At 41.5% G+C, this 25,143-nt stretch overlaps 1 protein-coding gene across 4 annotated transcripts in view; it reads left to right on the top strand.

Annotated features, from left to right (window-relative positions):
- The window catches only part of LOC145355324 (proton myo-inositol cotransporter-like), a 122,822-nt gene that overhangs the window by 44,185 nt on the left and 53,494 nt on the right, over window positions 1–25,143 (top strand). For all 4 annotated transcript variants that reach the window (XR_013888955.1, XR_013888954.1, XM_080207285.1 and 1 more), the window contains exons 3-4: window positions 4,760–4,968; window positions 18,680–18,788. Coding sequence is in view for 2 of the 4 variants with exons in the window: in XM_080207285.1 (XP_080063411.1) it covers window positions 4,760–4,968; window positions 18,680–18,788 (318 nt within the window). In the remaining 2 variants the exon portion in view is untranslated. The remainder of the gene's footprint in view (window positions 1–4,759; window positions 4,969–18,679; window positions 18,789–25,143) is intronic.

Below are 25,143 nucleotides of genomic sequence, written 5' to 3'. Positions count from 1 at the left end.
AGAAGGCTGAGGGGGGATCTTATAGAGACGTATAAGATAATGAAGCAGATAGAGTAGAGGTAGAGAGATTCTTCCTGCTTAAAAAGGATAGCAGGACTAGGGGGCACAGCCTCAAGATAAGGGTGGGGGGGATGCAGTTTAGATCGGAGTTGAGGAGGAACTTCTTCTTTTAAAGGCTGGTGAATCTCTGGAATTCTCTGCACGTTGAAGTGGTGGAGGCTGAATATATTTAAGTCACGGGTAGATAGGTTTCTGATAGACAGGGGAATTAAGGGTTATGGGGAGAAAGCGGGAAAGTGGAACTTATCCACTTCAGATCAGCCATGATGTTATTGAATGGCAGGGCAGGCTCGAAGGGCTAGGTGGCCTACTCCTCCTATCTCTTATGTTCACTGTGTTAGAGTAAAATCCCACATTGAAGTGGAAACCATAATTCTGTTACATTGTGTTGTCCAATGACCCTAGCCTACAAATGCACACCATCTCGAACAATTGAGTATTGTAACCTTACAGACTCATTTTAGCAAGTATGTCAAAGCTTTTGAAAAGGTGCTTCGCTGTTTAGATCACACCCAATCGTTGAGATTTTTTTCATAAAGCTTGCATAGAGACCAAATGTAGTGAGGCTGGGGTGAGAATGAGATGGAGTTGTTGCAGCAAGCGATGTATATCAGGCGCTTGCAAACAAGAGATTTGGCAAAATGGTCACCTGATCTTTGACTTCATTCTGCACACTCTCGCTTCCTCCTTTATGAACAGTATGTTTTGTCTTATAGCGCGCAAGAAACAATAGTTTTCACTTTGTTAATACATGTGACAATAATAAATCAAATCAAATTCTAAATAAGAAGACAACCTCATCGTGTAGCAAATGCAAAGCATTAAATTGGAGATAGAACATACAAACTGTTTGAGAACTTAACTTATTCTAAAATGATAGGGTCTGTTGGTTGATGTCAAGATGGGGTTTAGCTGTATTGTACAACTTGCTATTGCTCATTTAGCAACATCTGCAAAAACTTTATGCTTGGATGAAGTATTGAGGATATTGAATTCTACAATACCACTACTTCTTTTTGCCTTAAAGAAGTGGGAGAAAATTGTCCATTGAAGATGAATTTGGGAATAGAACGATCGTGCTTTTTCAGCAGCGCCATTGATATGGCTTTTGCTTTTCTTTCCTCCTTTGCCCCATGTCCTTGTATACCATAGCTGTACTTAATTAGATTCTCCGTTTTCTTTCCTCAGCACATTAAACCTGATCTCTCTAGAAGTGAGGAAAAATATTCTTGCTATTTCCTCCTTTTAATTCATTGAGCTGTCCTTTAGTAATTAAGTCACTTTTGTACATTAAATGCTCCCCACTCAAGTGAGGAGATGATGGATTTTTATTCTATCCTGAAGATCTTAACCCTCCCTAATGCTTTCTTCCTGTCCTTCAAAATTGCACTCATCACTTGTCCACCTACATAACTGTCTTTCACTAAACTCCCATTGCACTTGCTTGAAACCTAATATATCTTTTATTTTTCGCAGTTCTGATCAGCCATTAACTGTTTCTCTCTTCACACATGCTGCCAGATCTGTTGAGTAGTTCCACCATTTTCTGTTTATATTTTCCTTATTGCATAAAACACAAATCGGAGCAGGTAAAAGTCATATGGCCTGTTGATCCTGCTGTACCATTTGATATGATCTTGACTTTTGATTTCAATTTTACTTTCTTACACCCTTCCTATATCTTTTGATTTCCTGATACCAAAAAAATTCTGTCTCTCTCAACCTTAAAGTTGGTTTATGATGGAGCTACCATACCCCACTGGGATAGAAAATTTCAGAGACTCTCATTACTTTGAGTCAAGAAATACATACTCATTGCACTCCTATATAATCAATTTTTTAACCTAAGAATGTGCCTCCTTTCTCTAGATTCCCCAGCTAGGAAAATAACATCTTAATGTCTACCTTATAAAGCCCCTTCACCTTGAATATTTTAACTCGATCACCTCATTCTTTTAAAATCCAGAGAATATGTAGACCCAATTTAAGTCACTCAGAGCATAACCCTCATTCAGGGGACCATTTTGGTGAATTAGTACTGTCTCTAATGCAAGTATACCCTTTCTTAAATATGGAGACTGAAACTGTGCCGTTTTCCACGTGTAGTCTCATCAAAGTCCTATGCAATTGCAGCAAAACTTCTTTATTCTTGTACTTCAATGCCCTTGCAATAATGACTAACATTCCATTTGCTTTCTTAATTGCATGCGGCATTTGCATTCTATCTTTGTGGTCCTTCTCTATATTTCAAGATTAATGGTTTTTAAAACTGTTCTGCTTTTTCAGTCTTGTGACCAAAATAAGTGACTTCGCACTTTCCCATATTATGCTTCATCTACCTTGTTGCTCACTGACTTAGCTTATATATACAAATATATCTATTTTTCTTTGAAGCATCTTTGTGTCAGCCACGCTGCTTAGTTTTCCACATAACTTTGTATCGTCTACAAATTTAGATACGTTATTCTCTATCACTTCATCTAAGTCATAAATATAGAGTGGAACTTTTTTGCCAGCATGCTTTTCTGCTCCCACGAAAGTCAATGAACTTTTGAATGATGCTGCATTTTCCAGCCTCACCCTGTCCATGAAGGGTCAGAAAATCAGCCCGTGGATTGTAAAAGCTGAGGCCCTAGCATTGAGCCTTGCAGCACTCCTTTGGGCACAGCATGGCAATTTGAAAATGATCCATTTATCCATATTCTTCGCTTTCTGTCCATTAACCATCCTCTATCCATGCTAATATATTAATACCTTCCCCCATTCCATTTTTACATCCTTTCAATCTATTACTGGCCTGCTTGTAGTGCTGTCAGTGTAGCAACATCCCCAACCTTCCGGGGGACCTCAATGACCTCTGCCCCAACCAGTGGAGTGATCACACCTGGTCCCTGTTGATGGGGACCAGCTTTAATATCCACTGGTGGGAACCTCCCCTGGTGACAGAAGTTAGTGATCCCCAAGTTTACCATCCTGGATTTGCTAATAATATGGAAATTGATATTTCCATATAGTAATCAGCCTCACACTGATTTCTAGTGCGAGGTTGTTTGTGACTCTCTCAGGCCACTTTGTTTAAAAAAAAATCAGCTGGATGCCAGTCGCAAATCTTGCTCCTGGCCCCCTGTTGATATCTTCTGCACCGTTGTGCTGCTTGAGTAGTGCAGCAGGCCAGGATATTTGTAATTGTGGCATCTTTGCATCAATTTCCACAATCAAGTTCACTGCCTTCATTTATGTCAAATATTAATACTTCCAGTACAGAACCAGGATCGTTTTCAATGGCATCCTATTCTCCATCGGCAAAGTAATCATTTCCCCAATGCTTTCTCCTTGATCCCACGTGAATCTTTGATATGTTGCATTTTAGTGCTTTTAGCCTTGGGCATTGAGGAAGCTTCCAGGGTGTGATAAGTAGTCACAATTTAACTATGACTAGATAACACCAGTGGTACTGTCCAATCAAATCAATGATGAGCCAAAAATTGCCCCAACGTAACTTTGCAAAACCAAAGTCATTTATTCTGACTCCTGTCAAAATAACATGCTTAAGTCAGTTTAATTTATTTCCTTGCCATCTTGCCCATCATAGAATCCCTACAATGCAGGAGGAGGCCATTCAGCCCATTGAGTCTGCACCGACCACAATCCCACCCAGGCCCTATTCCTGTAACCCCACATATTTCCCCTGTTAATTCCCTGATACTCGGGTCAATTTAGCATGTCCAATCAATCTAACCTGCACATCTTTAGAGCGTGGAAGAAACCAGAGTACCTGGAGGGAAACCCATGCAGACACAGGAAGAACGTGCAAGCTCCATGCAGACAGTGACCTGAGGCTGGAATTGAATCCGGGCCCTAGTGCTGTAATGCAGCAGTGCTAACCACTGTGCTACCATGCTGCCCCTAAATAGAATACAAAGTTGGTGTTATGTTTTTGACTGAGTTGAGCTGTATTCAAACACCAGACTACTACTCCTGCCTGGCTTTGCTATATCTTTATTAAAAGGTTTCTTACTATCTTTTAAACTGGAAAAAAAATGGAGCAGGCTCGAAGGACTGAACAGTCTACTCCTATTTCTTGTGTTCAAATGTTCTTAAAGGTGTTATGTCGTTGTCCTTGTTCTGCACAACCACTCAATCTAATCGTGTAGTTGCTGTCCTTGCCTCTCCCTGTTCGTTAATATAATTATGATCCTTAGCCTGCTGACTCATTCTGTAAAAAAAAAAGTTGACCTCCTGCATCAAAAGACCCTGAGCTAATCTACAAGCAATTTCCTTTTGTTCAATTTTCCCATCTTCAGACTTCACCCATTCCTTCTCTGCCTTCCTCCCCACTCTCCACTGTACTACTTTTTCCTTTCCTGCTTACCTTCTCACTCTGCTCTATCTTCAGTGAGAGTTTTTCCTCTTGTTGCTATGTTAAATGTTTAGTTAAACCCATCAAATGTTAGTTCATGATCAGTTCAAACCTCTGAATTGTCATGTTCACTGTGTTGAAGATATTACCTTAATGTTTTGCTACAAAGGTAGCATAAAAGCTGCAGGATCAATGTTTTGTATGGTCTGCTTGATTTAAATTTTTGACTTTGTGCAAATGTTATAGCTTAATAACAATCTTTTTGGATCTGTAATAACTTCTAAAACACAAATATGTTAGCAAATTCGTTTACCCTTAATATTGTAATTGCTGTTCCAGATACATGCTTGGTCTTTCAGCTGTTCCAGCCGTTATCCAGTTCGTGGGATTCCTTTTCCTTCCAGAGAGTCCACGATGGTTAATGCAGAAAGGCAAGACTCAGAAAGCACGCAGAGTCCTGAGTCAGATTCGTGGAACGCAAAATATTGATGATGAGTATGAGTGCATCAAAAATAATATTGAGGAAGAAGAGAGAGAAGCAGGAGGCGGTAAGCTTGTGAATGTCCTGTAATAAATATTTGGTTGCTTAATTATTTCCTGTTTGGCTTTTGGAGGGACCCTAACATTTGTTTTGGTTTAGTCTCAGCCTACTTTAGTACTGTGAGTCATCCTGCATCGTTCTTTGGAGTAAGAAAATGGATATCTGGGCTTTCTTCAGATGTATTTGAAAAGTAGCAGATCTTTTGAAGAAATGGAAATAATTGCAGGATGTATTTGTGGCAAAATCTTTTGGTTTTAGCTTCTTAAAAAAAAACTTCACATTCTATTTACAAGAAATTTTGCTCTATACATTTTGTCAGCGGTCATAATGGACCTGCATTTTCTGCAAATGCCATTTCAATAATTAACTGCACCAGTACTTATTTGAGTTGGTAACATTATGGCTATATTCATTTTCATTTCATTAATGTAAAACATAGCTGTACAGAATTCTCGAAAGACTGAGATTCATGACCGATGTCAAATCAAGGCGTGTTTACTATAAATAAAATGGCCTGTGGTAAGTGATGTACATTTGTGGAATATTTCCTTACAAAAAATATTGAAATATGGCATAGGCAAAATTTATTTTTTCATAAAATATAAAACAAAATATTGCTGATACAATATTCATGTGCCATTTCTGTCATGGTATACAGCTTTAATTTAAACACCTTCCAAGCATTCCAGTTTAATCAGGCAAAAAAGGACAGTAATTCAATTATTTCTTCAAACAATTACAAGCCACTAACCATTTACCGAGCATCAGTCTTTACCAAGTATCCTTCAGGGCACAGGTCTGATGATGGTTGGTCTCTTCGAATTATCGCTGGCAAACAAAGGCCCACATTATGTCTTTATCCACAATTTTCCACTCGCTTCCTGAAGTTTCTGTGTTGTCCAGCCAATTATGCAACTAGAAACCCATCACAAGGCTCAAACATCCAATGAAATTACTTTTTGAACAATGCCATTGTGATTAGTTAATTTGACATGTCCAATATATAGCAGCCATATAAATCAAAACCGTGCTGTCTTGGTTAATGTAAACAACTTCCTTTATCTGGGAAGCTTTAGTTCCCTGCTTCCAGACCAGGACCTCTTTATGACCTGCATCGTGTTTGAATCTACAAGTTGACCAAAATTTCCAGCATGCGTAACTATCAGCAATGCTGTTTTAAAGGCACTATTGTCATTATTGTTGTTAGATCATTACTGAAAGTTTTAAAGTTTATTTATTAGTCACAAGTAGGTTTACATTAATACTGCCATTAGATTACTGTGAAAATCTCCCAGTTGCCACGTTCTAGTGCCTGTTCGGGTACACTGGCCATGCTGAATTCTCCCTCAGTGTACCAAACTAGCACACCTTTCAGACAGCAGGAGGAAACAGGAGCACCCGGAGAAAACCCAAACAGACGTGGGAGAACATGCAAACTCCACACCAACAGTGACCCAAGCCGGGAACCAAACCCAGTCTCTGGCACTGAGACAGCAGTGCTAACCACTGTGCCATTCTTTCTCCATTTGCAGTCACTTCCAGCAAGCTGCCACCCCAAACACCTTTTTTTTTTTACCTTCCCCTTTCAGAAATACTCTGTCACACCCTCATCCATACACAGTCTGTTTCATGCATCACCTTTCCAATAAAGCACAGGAGATGTAACACATGGTCTTTTACCTCCTCACTTGTGACTAAAGGCCTTTTTAAATGACATAATGATTTGCATAGCCTTTCAATTTAATATACTGTATTTGTTGCTTGCAATGTTGCCATTGTTAAACTGGGGAGTTAGGTTGATTAGCAATTCAAAATTGCCTCTTAGTGTTAGAAGGATTTGCAAGGTAATGATGGGGTCATGGGGATAGGGCCTGGGTGGGATTGTTGTTAGTGCAGGCTCAAAGGGCTGAATGGCCTCTTTCTGCACAGTAGGAATTCTATGAAATGAAGATGCACGTCTATTATAGACATCTCCCGTCGGCAAACGTGATTAATCTGGTTGTGACTTGTCATTTTAGTTCTCCACCTTGCTTACACTGACCTTTGGCCCCTGATAACATTCTGGCAGTAGTACTGAAGACTTGTGCTCCAGAACTTGCCACTCCCAAGCTCTTCCAGTACAGTTACAACACTGGCAACTTCCTGACTGTGGAAAGCTGCTCAGGCATGTCCTCTACACAAAAAGCAGGACAAGCCCAACGTGGCCAATTAGACTCCAATCAGTCTACCCTTGATCACTAGTAAAATGATGGAAGGGATTATCATCAGTGCTATCAAGCAGCACTTGCTCAGTGACACCCAGTTTGGGTTTCACCAAGGTCAGTCAGCTCCTGACCTCATTATAGCCTTGGTTCAAACATGGACAACAGAGCTGAATTCTGGAGATGAGGTGAGAGTAACAATCCTTTACATCAAGGCTGCATTTGACCTGAGTGGAGAGTAATGTCCTACACCCAACCATCTTTAGCTACTTCATCAATGACCTTCTGTCATATGATCAAAAGTGGAGATATTGTTCAGCACCATTCACGAGTGGCCCTGAGCGAAAGCTAAACAGGGCATCACTGAGCAAAATGAAGTAGATAAACAGACACTGGAGGTCAATTAATGGCTAAAAACGTAATGTTAGAAATGTCCAAAAAGGCCAAAGGTTTGGGTCATGTGACATGTCACACTAATAGTTAATTGCAGCTTGGTTGGTTTCGGTGTTCTGCTTTTGGAGCAAGATCAGGTGAAAATAAGTATCACTTCCTAGTATAATGCATTTTGCTCTTTTTTGATAGTTCAAGTTGGGGAGCCAATTGTTTGCACATCCTTTGCTTTCGTTGATTGCAAGTAGTCTGTACAATAAGGCATGAGGCTTAACAAACTATGTGAGGAATTATTTTGTTGTTTTAGCTCCTGATGGTAGCTCTTAGAACAAAAGGGCTAAATCTGTGGTCATGTAACAGCTATCCTTTTCAGCAAAAATCTTTGTTTTAAAAGGAATAAAGTTCTGGATTTCTTTTCATGTCCTATGGAACACAACAGTGACCAATTTATCCTCAGCTCTTTCCTTTTGCAGTGGTGGTAATGTCAACAACTGATCACTCTGTAGCATTTTATCAGTTGTTCTAATTAAATAGTACTAGCTATTGATATCAGAAGAGAGTCCCCTTAACAGTTAAACATTGAACTTCTGTTTCCAGATAAATGCATTTAATTCTGCTGTTGCCGTTGTCATGGTGATAAACCAAGAAGATTTCCCAGGAGTCCATGACTTTTCGCATTTCAAATTGTATAGTTGGAGGCTGTCAGCTCAAATCAATGTCTTAGCACAAGATGGGGTGAGATAACAAATACTCTTAGATTTTCAGGGCTTGACAAAATATTTATTGTGCATCAAAGACCAACCCAGTAAATTAGTCTATTAACTATTCACATTATTTTTAATGTAGCTGTCTGGTTTTGGGGTTTTTATGCTAGATATTTTCTGAGGTTCATTGTCACCTTAGCATTGCTCTGTAGACTTTATTCTCTTCAATTTCACATTTTAGGATGATAACACCTTGCAATTGTAAGTTTCTCCAGATGATGATCCTGGAATGTATGGTGCCACAATGGCCAGGATCAGGTTCATGATGCACACTGACAATGAAAGAGAATATGCTGTGTTGTTGGCCCATCTTTCAAGTCCTCATGAGCACCTGTGTAACCTTGAAGCAAAATTGGACAGCGTCTATCAGCCTTCAAGAACCTATCAACTAGCAGATAATACTGGGGGCATCACGTTTCATTTGCATTACAAAGTTATTCTGCTTATTATTCTACATGCATAGTTTAGTTTGTTTGGATTTATGGTGCCCCCTTTGTGGAAGAGATTGATTGTTAGAAATTGGTCAGCTGTTCAGCCCCAAGGTGGGGATAGGGAGCCTGGTTGCATCTGGCAAGAGTGGGGAGAGCTGGGGACTGTCAAATGCAGGGCTTAGCCTGGATCTTTTGAGGTATTATTCTGAAGTTAGGAGTGTTTTTTTTTCTTCTGACTCTTAGAGTAATTATGAATGTAAAATTGGCTGAACCACACAAGGTTAGTGACATAAATCACTTAACTGGATGGTTCCCAGTGCAATGTAATTATGCAGGGAAAATGAGCCCTTCTGATCAATTACAAAGTAAACCCTTGTCTGGGGACTTCCATGAGGGATTCCCAATCCATGTTTGGGATATTCCCTCAAATCATACGCTGGGGAGCCAGACATTTTGGCCCATATCTTTTTACAATTAGCTTTTGAGGAGCTGTTAAGTCTGAGACTACTGTGGGGGGGGGTAGCTCCAAAGAAGTTACACTGAAAGGCCAGAGTTACACTGAAAAGCAAGCCACGGGAACATTAGGATTTATTAAAGAATTGTACTCCTCGCACTCTACCCCTCGAGGGCTGATGGGGTGATTTCCCAAGTGGGTCACCTGACCCATTCTCTTATGCATACATAATACAAGCAGATCATTTTTTTGTGACATATGGATATGCATTGTACAGTCAGGAATATAAATGTACATGATATTGAAGTGGAAGGATGAAGTCTTGATTGAAATCCCAAACTTCCTTCCACCCCAACCTCCATTCCCAAGGGGAAATTAGGACAATTTAAAACCACCCATTTCCAATAACAATTTTCACAGATACTTGGGGAAACAGAACCAGTTGAAACCATATTTCTTTTGATAGCTACTGAGTCTGACTCACAAAGAAAAGTTTTTAGCACAGGAACAGGTCCTTTGGCCCTCTGAGTATTTTCTCGTATTCATGTATCCAGCTAGATGCCTATTAAAAGTTGCTAATATGCCTGCTTCCATCATCACCTCTGGCAGCATGTTCCAGGCACCCACCACACTCTGGATGAAAAACTTCCCCCGCACACGTCCCTTAAACTTTTCCCCCCTCTCCTTGAATCTGTGGCCCCTTGAATTGACCCTTCTACCCTAGAGAAAATGCCTCTGACTATCCACTCTATCTTTGCCTCTCAGAATTTTGTAGATGTCTATCAGGTCTCCCTTCAGCTTCTGTCTTTTCAATTAAAACAATCTTAATTTATTCAGCCTCTCCTCCTATTCAACGTCCTCGAGACCAGGCAACATCCTGGTGAGCCTTCTTTGCACTCTCCCCAAAGCTCCCACATCTTTCTGCTAGTGTGGTGACCAGAACAGCACGCAATACTCTAAATGCAGCCTAATCAAATGGTGTTTCATGATAGAGCAGGTTGTTGAGGGGTTTCGCATTTTTAATTTTTTTATTGTGATGAAACAGGTACTTGAAGCACACCTGCCGTTGTGCCAAACATTATATTTAAATCCTTTGGTTTTCTTATCACACAGTAGCTGACAACACAAAATACTGCAGATGCTGGAAATCTGAAATAAAAAATACTGAAAAAACTCTGCAGACCAGACAGCATCTTTCAAAGGAAACGGTTATTGTACCTCGATGACCTTTCCTCACAACCATTCTGTTATGATCAAATGTCATCAACCTGAAACATTCTGTTTCTCTTCATAGGTGCTACGTGATCTGCTGCATTTTTCCAGTTTTTTAAATAACTGAATACGATTTCTGTTTTTGAGACAGCAGGCGTAACAATTTGGTATATAATTCCCCACAGCTGGGCCCTCCTGCAGCTGGCTAGCTGCTTGCGCAGAGAACTTCTGCTAATTATGTAAATAAGCCAAAATCAGAGAATTCCAGATCAATTCATTTATTTATCAAGGTAAAAGCAAATTTCTGCAGATGCTGGAATTTGCAAAATAGAAAATACTGCAATAGCTCGGCAAGGCTAACAGCAGCTGTGGAGAGAGAACAGAGTTTATGGCCAGGATTTTACAACCTCACTTGGGTGAAGCTCGTAAAATCCCGCCCAAGGCCAATGGAGATTTCCATTCTGTGAGCCTCGCATGAGTCAAGGACACAGGCGAGGTTCTTCATCCAAACTTGAAATGTCGCTCTGTTCTCTCTTGATCAGACCTGCAAAGGTTTTCCATCATTTTCTGTTTGGCATTGATTTTTACCAGTTTTAAAGAAAACCATTTATTTTGAGTTGCATTTCATGGGTGATGAAATACTCTCAGCTCCAAGGACTGGAGTTCAGCTCTGGCCTTGGGTGACTCTGAAGTTTGCACATTCTCCTTATGTGTGTGTGTGTGTGTATTTCCTCCCAGGTGCTCCAGTTCCACCCCCGATGCAAAGATGTGCAGGTTAGGTGGATTACCATGCTATATTGTCCCCTTCTGTCCCAAGACATGCAAGTTAGATGGATTACATATAGTAAATATGTAGGGTTACAGCGATAGGGTAAGGGAGAGGGCCTGGGTAAGATGCTCAGAGTTGGTGCAGACCAATGGGCTGAATGGGTTCTTCTGCACCATAGAGATTCTATTCTATTCTCTTTTTTGTTCAGTAAGGGAATGTTTCAAAGCAAAAGAATATCTGGGAAGTGTACTTTTGTACCATTGTTTACTGACTATAGATGAAGAAAGTCAGAGGACTGGGACAGAAGTCTGTCCTGAAAGTCAAATAAGCTGGTGGGTATATTGGATTGGAAAGAAATTTCAAGCACAATGAGCAGGGCTGAGGAACAAGGCCGCAGTAGATTTCTTTTCCTCTTCTGTGAGAGGATAGTTAAACCCCAAACACTACTTCAGTGTTTCCCTCCCTACCTTGTCCTCTAACGTTTGCAGGAAGCCCACAAGCAAAGGATGGGTGAGTTGAGATTCTTTTGTCCTTGTATGAGGGCAATATGCCAGCTTGAGCAGTGACATGCTGCTCCTGTCAAATCTGGGCAATTAGAGTGCAATCTAGTCTCCCTGATAACTTTGTCTGCAGGAAGTGTGTCCAGTTGCAGTTCCTCACAGACTGCATTATTCAGTTGGAGCAGCAGATGGATGCACTGTGGAGCATACAGGAGGCAGAAAGTGTGATAGACACTAGTTTCAGGGAGGTTGTCGCACTACAGGTTTAGACAGGTAGATGGGTGACTGCCAGGAGAGGCAGGCAGGTAGTGCAGGAGTCTCCTGTACCTATTCCCCTTTCAAACAGGTATATTGTTTTGGATACTGTTGAGGGCGATAGCCTGTCAGTGGGAGATACCAGCAGTAGCCAGGCCTGTGACAGCACAGCTGGCTTTTTTGCGGGACAAGGTCGGGCAAAGACCAAGCAAGTAGTAGTAATAGGGGATTTGCTAGTTAGAGGCACAAACAGGCGTTTCTGTGGCCGCGTTCGAGACTCCAGAATGGTGTGTTGCCTCTCTGGTGCCAGAGTCAAGGACGTCTGAGCGATTGTAGGACATTCTCAAGGAGGAGGGTGAGCAGCCAGAGGTCGTTGTACCAATGACATAAGTAGGAAAAGGGATAAGGTCCTGAAATATGAATATAGAGAGTTAGGCAGAAGGCTAAAATGCAGAACCTCAAAGGTTACAGGACCACTACCGTTGCCACATGCTAGTGAGAATATGAATAGGAGGATTAGGCAGATGAATGCATGGCTTGAGAGCTGGTGCAGGAAACATGGATTTAGATTTTTGTATTGTTGGGATCTTTTCTGGGGAAGGGCTTGCCTATTCGAGAAGGACGGGTTACACCTGAACTGAAGGGGAACTAACATCCTGGCGGGGAGACTGGCTAGAACTTCTCAGGAGGGCTTAAACTAGTTTGGGGGGTGGGATCCAAAGCAGTAGGGAATAAAAGAAGAGACGTTTAAGGACAACACAGAAGTTAAAGCGGGCACATTAAGTAGTAACGGCAGTGTCAGTAATCTTAGTATGAGATGGATCAGGCAAAAGCAGGACAGAGAGCCAGGGAAGTCTGGATTAAACTGCATTTATTTCAGTGCAAGAGGCCTGACGGGCAAAGCAGATGAACTCAGGGCATGGTTGGGTATATGGGACTAGGATATTGTAGCAATTACTGAAACATGGCTAGGGGAGGAACAGGGCTGGCATCTCAATGTTCCAGGATACCGAGGCTATAAGGAAAGATAGAACAGGAGGTAAGAGAGGAGGGGGCATTGCACTTTTGATTAGGGAAAACATTATGGCCATGTTGAGGGGATATATCCGAGGGTTCGGCCACTGAGTCTATATGGGTAGAACTGATAAAAAGGGGGAAATCAGTTTGATAGGGTTGTACTAATAGGCCCCGAAATAGTTTGTGGGAAATTGAGGAGCAAATGAGTAAGGAGATAGCTCAAAGAAAAATAGGATGGTAATAGTTGGAGATTTTAACTTCCCAACGTTGACTGAAACAGTCATGGTATTAGAGGGTTGGATAGAGAGAAATTTGTTGAATGTATTCAGGAGGAATTTCTCATTCATTCGGTGATCCAACTAGAGAGAGGGCAAAACTTGACCTTCTCTTGGGAAATAAGGAAGGGCAGTTGACAGAGGGATAACTTTGGGACCAGTGACCATAATTCTATTGGTTTTAAGATAGCAATGGAGAATGATAGGTCTGGCCCAAAAGTTAAAATTCTAAATTGGGGCAAGGCTAACTTTGGTATCAGACAGGAACTTTCTAAAGTTAATTGGGGGAGTCTGTGGGAAGGCAAAGGGATTTCTGATAAGTGGCATGTTTTCAAAAGTATGTTAACCAGGATTCAGGGTAAACGCATTCCTCTTAGTGAAGGGCAAGGCTGGCAGAAGTAGGGGACCCTGGATGACTCGGGATATTGAGGCCTTCATCAAGAAGATGAAAGTGGCACATGATGTATATGGGCAGCTGGGATCAAGTGGATCCCTTGAGAATAGAGGGTGTAGGAGTAGTTAAGAGAGAAATCAGGAGGGCAAGAAGGGGATACGAGATTGTTTTGGCAGCTAAGGCAAAGGAGAATCCAAAGAGCTTCCACAGATACATAAAGGGCAAAAGAGTAACAAGAGAGAGAGTAGGGCCTCTTAAGGATCAACAAGGCCTTCTATGTGTAGATCCACAAGAGATGGATGGGATCCTAAATGAATATTTCTCACCAGTATTTACTGTTGAGAAAAACGTGGATGTTAAGCAAATCAGGGAAATAAATAGTGATGTTTTGAGTAGTGTATACATTAGAGAAGGAGGTGCTGGAAGTCTTAAAATGCATCAAGGTTGATAAATCCGCAGGACCTGATGAAGTGTATCCAGGACATTGCAGGAGGCTAGGGAGGAAATTGCGGGTCCCCTAGCTGAGATATTTGAATCATCGATAGTCAACGGCTGAGGTGCCTGAAGATTGGAGAGTGGCAAATGTTGTGCCTTTGTTTAAAAAGAGCTGCAGGGAAAAGCCTGGGAACTATAGGCCAGTGAGCCTCACATTTGTGATGGGTAGATTGTTAGAAGGTATTTTGAGAGACAGGATCTGCAGGCATTTAGAGACGCAAGTATTGATTAGGGAAAGTCAGCATGGGTTTGCAAGTGGAAAATCATGTCTCTCAAATTTAATTGAGTTTTTTGAAGGAGTAACCAAGAGGGTAGATGAGGTCAGTGCAGTTGATGTTATCTACATGGACTTTAGCAAGGCCTTTGACAAGGTACCGTGTGGTACGTTGTTGCATAAGGTTGAATCTCTGAGGGTCCATGGTGAAGCATCTAAATGGATACAAAATTGGCTTCTTGAAGAAGCCAGAGGTGGTTGTAGAGTTGTTTTTCAAACTGGAGGCCTGTAACCAGTGGTGTGTTTCAGGGATCAGTGCTGGGTCTACTGTTATTTGTCATTGATATTAATGATTTGGATGAGAACATAGGAGGCATGGTTAGTAAGTTTGCAGATGACACTAAGATTGGTGGCATAGGAGACAGTGAAGGAAGTTATCTCCAATTGCTAGGGGATCTTGATCAATTGAGTCAGTGGGCTGATGAATGCCAGATGGAGTTTAATTTAGACAAATGAGAGAGGATGCATTTTGGTAGATTGAACCAGGGCAGGACTTATTCAGTTAATGGTAGGGCATTGGGGAAAGTTACAGAACAAAGAGATCTAGGGGTATACATTCATAGTTCCTTGAAAGTGGAATCACAGATGGACAGAGTGGTGAAGGTGGCATTTGGCATGCTTGGTTTCATCAGTCAGAACATTGAATACAGGAGTTGGAATGTCTTGAAGTTGTACAAGACATTGGTAAGGTCATACTTGGAATACTGTGTGCAATTCTGGTCACATTATAGAAAGGATATTATTAAACTAGAAAGAGTGCAGAAAAGATTTACTAGGATGCTACCGGGTCTTGATGGATTGAGTTAAACAGAGAGGCTGGATAGACTGGGACTTTTTCTCTGGAGCATAGGAGGCCGAGGGTTGAACTTAGTGTTCTATAAAATAACAAGGGGCACAGATCAGCTAGATAGTCAATACCTTTTCCTAAAACTAGAGGCCGTAGATTCAAGATGAGAGGGGAGAGGTACAAAAGTGTCCGGAAGGGCAATTTTTTTCAGAGGGTGGTGACTGTTGGGAACAAGCTGCCAGAGGTGGTAGTAGAGGCGGGCACAATTTTGTCTTTTTAAAAAGCATTTAGATAGATACATGGGTACGATGGGTTTAGAGGGATATGGGTCAAATGTGGGCAATTGGGATTCGCTTAGGGGTTAGGATGGCAAGGACAAGTTGGGCCAAAGGGCCTGTTTCCATGCTGTAAATCTCTATGACCCCTATGACTCTCTCCCCCTCATTCTCTGCATGAGCTGAAAATGCAGGAATCCATTTCTCATTGGAGCAAATATTCTCTCAATTTTCTGTGTACTGTGTAGTCTGCAGACTCTTGGGAGCACTATTTTTATTTTGCCCATCAGTAGCTTAAAATTTAAACTTGACCAGTCTTCCACAAAATTGTGAGCCTTTTTGTTTCAATGTGCAATATATTCTCGGGTGCTACATTGCTGTGTATTGGATGAAACATTGCTGCTGTCCTAGTGATCCCATTAAAGAGAATCTCTGCTCAAGCCCTGGATACCTGGTAAGCAGTCTTATAATTCAGCAGCAGTGGAGCACTGTACACGTGAGAAATAATACTGAGTTTTTGGATGACATTGCCAAAAGGCAGCATATAGATGAGATACAGGCGAGGCTCAAGCATACATACTTAGTAAACACCAGAGGTGACGCTGTAGGAATGGGAAGAGAAGCAATTGTGAACAATACTATGATGATTAGATCGATTAAAAATGGAACCAGGTGAATGCAGTCCCATTCAGCCAGGCGAAGAGGAGATCAGGACAAAGATGTTGTGACCAACAATGTCAAAGACTGCAGACAGGTCAAGAAGGATGAGGAGGGATAGTTTACCTATAAGCACAATCACAGGATGTCATTTGCTCTTTGTAAGAGCCACTTTGATACTGTGCTGCAGTGAAAACCTAATGATTTGAGGTCATGGATTAAAATTCTACCACAGTGCTGGTAGATTCAATCGATTAAATTTATAATTGAAAGTTAGTCAATAATAATGGAAACCATGAAACTGTAATATTTTGTTGTAAGATCTCATTGAGTTCATTAATATCCTTTAGAGAAGGAAATCTGCCATCCTTAGTCTGGGCTACATGACTCCAGACTTTTAACAATGTGATTGACTCCAATTGCCCTTTAAGATGGTAATGGCAAGCCACTCAGTTCAAGGTGAATTAGGGATGAGCAATAAATGTTGGCCTTGTCATAATGTTCACATCTCATGATAGAATTTTAAAAATAAATGGGGCACTAGTTTGCAAGGATGCTGGGGACCAGGGATTGCTTTTGAGGAAAGGTGATGATAGCAGATCTAAAGATCAGGATGATAGCACTTGAGGAGGGCAAACCATTAACACTACCAGTTAACATGAAGACCAAGAAGGGAAGTTTTTTTTACTGAGGTGAGTTTAGAGAATGCATGGAGGGGAGAGAGAGAGAAATAAGGACAAGACCAGAGAGAAATGCACATTCAAGGCTTCAGAGTAAGTTTGTGATAAAACAACAGAAACAGAAAACTGATCCATTTTATCAAATACAGAATAATAATATACTTTAATCCCTGGAATTTGATGTCTTTCATGAACTCAAAGCAAAAACAAAACGAAGTTTAACAGCCACTGAAGCCCTGAATTAAATGAAAAATCCTCTGTGAATCAATTTTATTGTACAATGTCAACAGCTGTAATTCCTTACAAATTGAACATTTTTGTATTCAATACATTACTAAAAGTGACAAATATTGCCTAAAAGTGCTTCAAAACATTGTCACATTTTTGACTAACGTAGTGAATTTGAACATTTGGATTTGTCGATTTTAATAAATCTGCCACGAGAAAAGGCTGACTATAACTTATGCAATAAAATAATCTTAACAATTTGTGTGCCAGATCAAAATGGACTGATTGGGTCTATAAATTCAGCACTCAGAATAAAATATAATTTCATAGCTGTTTTTAAGATGGTCTTGTCACATTACAGACTGAAATTCTAACCCTCCACCACCACCTCTTTCAAATTTAAGTGCAGCTTATCTAATCAACCTCTTGGCTTTATTTAATGTTGAATTGATCCAGGTCTCTTTTCTTCCCCGTGAAAATTCTAAAGAGATAAAACAGATTGATTAGATTTAGACTGAGAAATTAAATTTGCATCGTAAACCCTTAAATATGATGCATGCAGAGTTTAAAATAAAACTCAAACCTACAGATTTGTAGACACCTTTGTTTAAAATGAAGCTCGCAGAAGTTTCAACTCCTGGCACACACAAGTGCAAATTAACCTTAAACTCGTACCTTGTTTCTAATACCCACAATACAAGTGTAAATTAATCTGAATTTCCTAACCAATAGTATTTTCATTGCTGAATTGTATACCTTGTATGCATAATTTAATTTCAATAAACTACAGCATGATGTTTCTTAGTCTATTCAACATGTTGTAGGAATTGTCTGTCTTAGTTTCTGAGAGATTTTTTTGGAGACTGTAGAATCATAGGATGTAAACATAGAATCACAACTGTGCCAAAGGAGACCATCAGCCCACGGAGCCTATGCTGGCAACAATCCAACCCAACCCCACACATCCCTGTAACTCCACATATTTATCCAGCTAATCCCCCTGACACTAAAGGACACTTAACCATGGATCAACCTAATCCATACATCTTTGGCATCTGGGAGGAAACCAGACCACCAAAAGGAAACCCACACAGACACGGGGAGAATGTGCAAACTCCACACAATCACTGGCGGTTGAAATTGTACCCGTGCCCCTGGTGCTGTGAGGCAGCAGTGCTAGCCATTGTGCCACTGCCAGTTGCTACTTTTAATTAGTTTTTCCTTATTTCAGAGGCCTTTCTAAAGAATACAAATGCATAGCTAATAGGTGCTTTGCATACCTTGCTTGCATACATTGGTCTGATTGAGGTTTTTTACTGTAAAGGCAAATTACATTTCTCGCCATCTGCTTCTTGAAATCAAAATGCTTGTTGCATAAATTATAATTTGAGGTAAGTGTTTGCTGTACTGAAGTCGTAGTGGGGACAATAATGAGACACTTCTGCGATGGAATATGATTTTCTGGTCAGTGGGGACTGGGCAGTAATGCCAGCAGTCTACATGGAGTTTGCTGTAAATTATATCTTCCAAGAAATACTTTTGTTTGGGAACAACAAATTGCACTGTGATTATTACAATTCCTGAACTGGAAATGTGGTGGAAACCCTGTTGATTCTGTTCTGTATGTTTACATCAGTAATGTGAATTCTCTTTGTAATAGGTGATTCTGTGTTATGGAAGATGATAACCTACCCTCCAACTCGGAGAGCGCTGATAGTTGGATGTGGATTGCAGCTCATCCAACAACTTTCTGGTATCAACACAGTCATGTATGTATCCAGTTTCTTCTTGAAATTATGCTATCAGGATTCTTTAAGCATTGATTTGATTTTTAGATGTTTTTCCTCTCTAATATTTCAAATAATACTTTAAATTTGGAGTGAAGTTTTCTGTGCCTTGTAAATAACCAATTAGTGTGCTATGGGCAGCCAGAATAGACTCTAAAATAGTGGACAAAAAATTGAGGGCTACATTCAACACCATTTTAAATTGGACATCAGGATTGCAATATGCAATGAATCCATACCCATGACTCATAATGTAGGCAGCAGGCCAACTTTTGCTGCTTACTTGTTTCAAAGATTTTAGCATCCAGCAGCAGCAGCAACTGTGTTGTTGATTTGGCTGAGCAGATCAGTCAGGGACTAATGTCATAAATGGTTATACCGCTTGTAGTTAACCTGCACTTCTTGAAGGGGAAAGTGAATTGTGGAATGGGGCACATACGAAAAACATCGAAGAGGGTTACAGCATGGGAGAAAGTGGGCTCTCAGATTTTTGGATGCTGCACTGGAAACCTTGGTGCAGGAAGTGGAAGGTAGGTGAGGTGTCCTGTATTTACAGTAGATTAGCAGACCCTCCTGACACATGCACTGGAAGAAATGGGAAAAGATTATTGGAAGTCAATGCCAGAAGTCAAGTCCAAAGGACCTGGACGTAATGAGTTCCATAACCTCATGACTGATCATAGTCAGTGACTTCATTTTTAAATGCACTACTAAGCCTCAAACACAATTCAATTCAGCAAACCTCCCATTCACTCATCCCACCCCCATCTCCCGAATCACTCATCTACCAATCAAGTCCATTCTGCCTTCACACATTTAGCATGGCCGCAAGCCTCTCACCTACATCTTGCTGCTTGCACACGCTGTCAGCTAATTAACTACAATAGTCACATCACTTAAGTTCCTCACACAGCACAATTCCATATGCTTTCATTTGTGGGACAAGATGACACAAAGTCTGGTATAGCAGGAAATAAGCAGAGGTGAGGCAGATGCAGCTGCATCTCATAACCTCTATGGAAAAGACAGTACTTGCCATTACTAAAATGATCGTTCCCAAGTTGTGGCTACTAGTGGGACTGAAACCAATCTTTTGTACTATTCCTCTTCGCATCCCATCCTCTTATGATTTATGAATTGTCACTTCCAACCACTGTTCCATCTACCTCCTTCCTTATATTCAAGATCTGTAATATAAGGCATTGGAGAAGCTACAAGAAAACATTGAAAACAAATTGCAACTCTATTTCTCACCCAAGCCACCAGCTCAGATGCACATACTATGCAGTTTAGAGGGTAGCATAGTGGTGGATTCAGCATATGGTGAGAATGCAGCACAGTGGGCTGCAGGCAGGGCAGGGAGCAAGATCATGTAGACTTGTCCTGCTGCTGAACATGTGTTCAGTGTGTGAAGTTAAGAGAAGGCATTGAGCTTCAAAGTTGCACTGTTCATGCCTACTGTTAATACCATGATCTCCCTGTTCAGGATAACAGAAAATAGGAGCAGGGTTGACCCCATAGCGAAAAACCGTCAAGGTGAATTTGGATTCATGTACGGAAGAAATATCTCCAATGCAATTTTTGTTTTGAGACAAGTAATGGAGAAATATCAGGCAGTCCAATGTAACATGAGAGTATCCAGCGATCTAGGGAAGGCTGATCAGTGCCTAATGAAGTTGGCTGGAGATGTACTAGAATTCATGGAGTCCCTGAGAAGAATGTAATATTATTCCAGGATATGTGCAAAAAGTAATAAACTGTGCAGTAAGAATTTTAAAATCGAAAGGATGAGCATTGTGCCTAATCCTGTTACTGATTGCCATGGATGTTCAAATTAAGCAAGCGAGACAGTATGTTGTTCGCCCATCGTTGTCGATGTGGACCTCAACACCATTAGTCATTTTGAGGTTGGTTGCAGTGTGTCCACAGGTGACTGATCAGGCCAGTTCGGGCATGGAATGTCCTCGCCTATATTGGACAGACTTGTGTAGGCACTAGTTGTTGCGTTGGTGGCTCTGAACTTGCGCAGCTCACGCTTAACTTGTGCTTCAGCAATACACCTTGCTTCGTAAGCTTGACAACCTTTGTGGATGAGGCAGCGCCAGCTAGGGCGGTTTTGTGCCAGCATTTTCCAAGTGGTCGTGTCTATGTCAAGTGACTTCAGGGAGGCCTTAAGTGTGTCTTTGAAACGTTTCTTCTACATTCCATACGCGTGTCTTCCAGCTGAGATTTCCCCAAAAAGGAGCTGCTTGGATATGCGCTCGTCTGACATACGGATGACATGACATGCCCCGCTGGATCTGTGCTCTCATCAGCAGTGTGTGGACTGATGATAGACTTGCTCTAGAGAGAACTTCAGTGTCTGGTACTTTGTCTCGCCATCTGATGCGTAATATTCTGCAAAGACAAGTCATGTGGAAATGATTTGAGCTGTCTTGCATGCCTTCGATACACAGTCCACGTTTCACTGGCGTACAGGAAGGTAGTGAGTACCGTGGTGCTGTAGACCTTCAGTTTAGTTGCTGGGCTGAGTCCTCGATGCTCCCGTACAGTGGAGCACAGTCTACCGAAAGCAGAACTTGCCTTTGCTATTCTGAAGTTAACTTGTGTATCAATAGTCACTGCTTGGGAGAGGGTGCTGCCAAGGCATGTGAATTGGTCCACTGCCTGTAGTTTCTGCCCTTTGTGATTATAGGTTCTGCGTACGGTACATGAGGAGCAGGCTGGTGCGTGACTTCAGTCTTTTTAATGTTGATGGTCAGTCCAAAGTTGTCACAAGCCGTGGAAAAGTTGTCCGTGCTGACTTGCATCCCTGGCCAGTATACAGGGCGCAGTCATCGGCAAAGAGGAAGTCTCAGAACAGTCTCCTTCACTTCGGTGATAGCTTGAAATCTCGTCAGGTTGAGGAGCTTCCCATCCACTCTGTACTTGAAGCTGATTCAGCAACACTGTCCTGGAAGGCATCATGCATCATTCAGCATGGCAGTAAACATCACGCTGAACAGTGTGGGTGTGAGCACACAGCTCTGTTTGATGCCATTGGTGACTGGGAATGCCTCAGAGGATTCTCCACCATCCAGTACTCTGGCCATCATGGAACTGGCGTACCATCTGTATGAATTTGGGGAGGCAGCTGAACTTAGAAATGATCATCCACAGGCCTTGTCATCTTAGTGTCGAAGGCTTTTGTGAGGTCATCAGAGGTTGTGTGGAGCTCGCAATTCTGCTCCTGACAATTCTGAAGATGGCACACAGCAAAAATCATGTCAATAGTCCCGCGACCTTTGCAGAAGCCACACTGACTCTGGAAGCAGGCCTAGCTTCAGATGAGTGACCAGACGGTTTAGCAGGACTGTTGAGGGTTTTTCCTGTGATGGAGAGCAGTGAGATTCTTCAGTTGTTGTCGCATACATGCCGATTGCCCTTCCTCTTTTAAAAGACTTCTGGATGAGTATATGGGGTTTAATGGGATTGGGGGTTATAGATAGGTCTATAGATTGGTGGGGTTGATGTGATCGGCGCAACTCGTGGGCCTGTTTGCGCTGTAGTGTTCTATGTTCTATGTTCTTGTAGAGGTGTACGATGGAAGCATCTTTAAGTTCCTGAGGAATGGATTCTTGCTTCCAAAAGGACTGGAACAACTCGGTGAGCTTCTCAATAAGTACGGGACCAGCAGCTTTGTAGATCTCTGCGGGTATGGCATCTGCCCCTGGGGCTTTGCCACTGGATAGCTGGCTGACAGCTTTTGTGACTTCGGCCACTACCAATGCGTCATCCATGGTGCTGTTGATATCAACCTGGGGAATCCTGCCAATTGCTCATCGTTAGTAGATGACTGTTGGTTGAGAAGGCTTCAAAGTATTCAGCCCATCTCTGCGGGATCTGAGCTCTCTCGATAATGAGTTGTACCATCTGTACTCGAGGGGGGAACTCCCAAGAGATTGAGGTCCGTAGAGAGTGTTGAGGGCTTCATAGAACTGTTTCAAGTTGTTTCTGTCAGTGTATCCCTGTATTTCATCTGCCTTGGTGCTCAGCCAGGCATCCTGCATTTTACGCAGTTTATTCTGGACTGTCCTGCAAGGACTGGTAAAAGCATTTTTCCTGGCAGCTGATGATGGGTCGTTCTGACAGGTCCGATGAAGACGGTGCTTTTCAACAAGTAGAGCCTATATCTCCTCCTCATTCTCATCGAAGCAGTCATGCTGCCTGCAGGTAGAGGGCCTGAGCATCTTCAGTGCAGATGTATGGACGTGAAGAAATGAAGTGTTTCCAGTCGTCCTCAGCGCTGCCTGCATGGTGTAGGTCAGCAAGCTTGATTTCTAAGCCTTCAGCCAGTGCTGAAGCTATGCTGAGGTTCTTTAGCTTGGCCGCATTGATTCTTTTCATAACCTTGCTTCCTTGTGACCGCCTCATGGGTCTGATGCGGAGCCTCATTTTGGAGACAGTGAGCTTGTGATCTGTCCAGCAGTCAGCTGGAGACAGTAAGTGCTATGGTCAATGATGACCTGTAGCTGATATTGAGCTATATGATAATGATGAGATCTGGAGAAGTGGAGAAAAGCAGTGGAAAATGAGTAGGGAATGTGAGTAGACCAAAAACGCAGTATATTAACTGTCAGCCTAGGGAAGGGAATCTATATGAAGGTGTAAAGATTATGGATGGGGACATTGAGGAGGTGAGTAGTTTCAAGTCCCTAGCATCAGGTGGCATAAGGTGGAAGTATGGAAATGGGAATTCAACCATGGCTTTTTGGTTGGAAAAAGTGCAGTGGAGCGCTATGTGAAGGAAAGCATTGATGAAAATGAAAGGAAAAATCTACAAGACAGTTGAGTTCGGCCTTGTTATTTGGTGCAGAAATTTGGGCAATATCAAGAAGAGAAACAATGATTGGATACTAATGAAATGATGCTGAGATGGAGGTGTAGAGTGACAGTAAAGGACAAGATAAGGAACAAATGCACTGAGGGCTGGGGTCAGTGAAGATTATAGAAAATCAACAAATAGAGGTTGAAATGGTATGATCTTTTGCGGAGAGATCAAGGAAATTTGGTGATGGAACTGTCGGGAAGAAAAAGAGGAAGAACGGTGGCAAACAGTGCCATTTTCTCCCTCTTTAATTGTGTTTTGTATGGTAGTGTTGACAAGTTACTTGTGTCTGTGCTTCAATGATTCAATTCCATAGCAGTAAAATGTCAAATTGAGGAATAATTAAACATTATGACAAATTTCAAAATATTACAATCCTAAATGTCATAGCACAAACATGCTATTTGGTTCATCATACTTGCATCATTTTTACCCACAGTAACTAGTTAATCTAATCCAATTCCACTGCTTCCTCGCCATATCATCTGGTATTTATTTTACAGTAAATAATTCACTACTAAAGTAAGTTGTGAAATTTGCTTCAATGATTCATGACCAAGTTTCAAATTATAATTAAGATTTGTGAAATTGTTTCAAAATTGTAAAATTAAAACTAGGGCCAAGTAGTATATAACTTGAGGAAGCAGCGTCTTAAAAAGTAGGAATGGACAAAGTTACTTTCCCTCACTGCAGTGAAGGAGATTACCCTTGTCCTCATTGGAGCAGCCATTGCCAGTGGCAGGGCTGAAACCATGTCATCGTTTTCGTGCCTCAACTTCCTCCCAACTCTCAATTTTTTTTCTGTTTTACCAGCTGCAGATGGTGCCAGTCTGCACCTCTTGTTTTAACTTCCCTTTCCACAACCCTGCCTTTGTGCCCTTTTTTCCAATATCCAAGAATGACAACCTTGCCAGGCAGTTGTGGAATAGCAGGAGGAAGTGATGAAGAAGAAGCGACATTAACACTGATAGCCACCAGCTCAGATAATGACATTCAACATATTTTAGCTGGATAACTTAGAATGGAAACATCCGGCTTGAGTGACTTGCAGCTGAGGCAAGGGACAAGCTTAGTCCTGTTGATTAAGCACACAAATGAATTCACAAAAAAGGAGTCAGGTGAGAACTTATACGTATTTAGAGAAGACAGCTAATAGAAGCACACTCTAAAATGTTTGGTTCATTCAGACAGAACAGAAGGCTTGGGGAAAATGTGAAGGAGCAGGAAAGAGCTGGATATCGATTTGGTACAGGGCTTTCTGCGGAGTATGGAATCCTTTCTCTTAAGCATGAAAATGATAGTCAATACATAACACACTTACGGATACCATGATGCAGCATCTTCAGTTTAATTTGATTTTATTATTGTCACATGTATTAACATATAGTGAAAAGCATTGTTGCTTGTGCACTGTACAGACAACATACTGTTCATAGAGAAGGAAACGAGAGAGTGCAGAATGTAGTGTTA

The sequence above is a fragment of the Carcharhinus amblyrhynchos genome, chromosome 19 (assembly GCF_965287045.1).
Source record: "Carcharhinus amblyrhynchos chromosome 19, sCarAmb.v2.hapA, whole genome shotgun sequence".
Taxonomy (NCBI): domain Eukaryota; kingdom Metazoa; phylum Chordata; class Chondrichthyes; order Carcharhiniformes; family Carcharhinidae; genus Carcharhinus; species Carcharhinus amblyrhynchos.
Note: the sequence above shows the minus strand (reverse complement) of the source record. Positions and strands in the feature narration are given on the sequence as shown.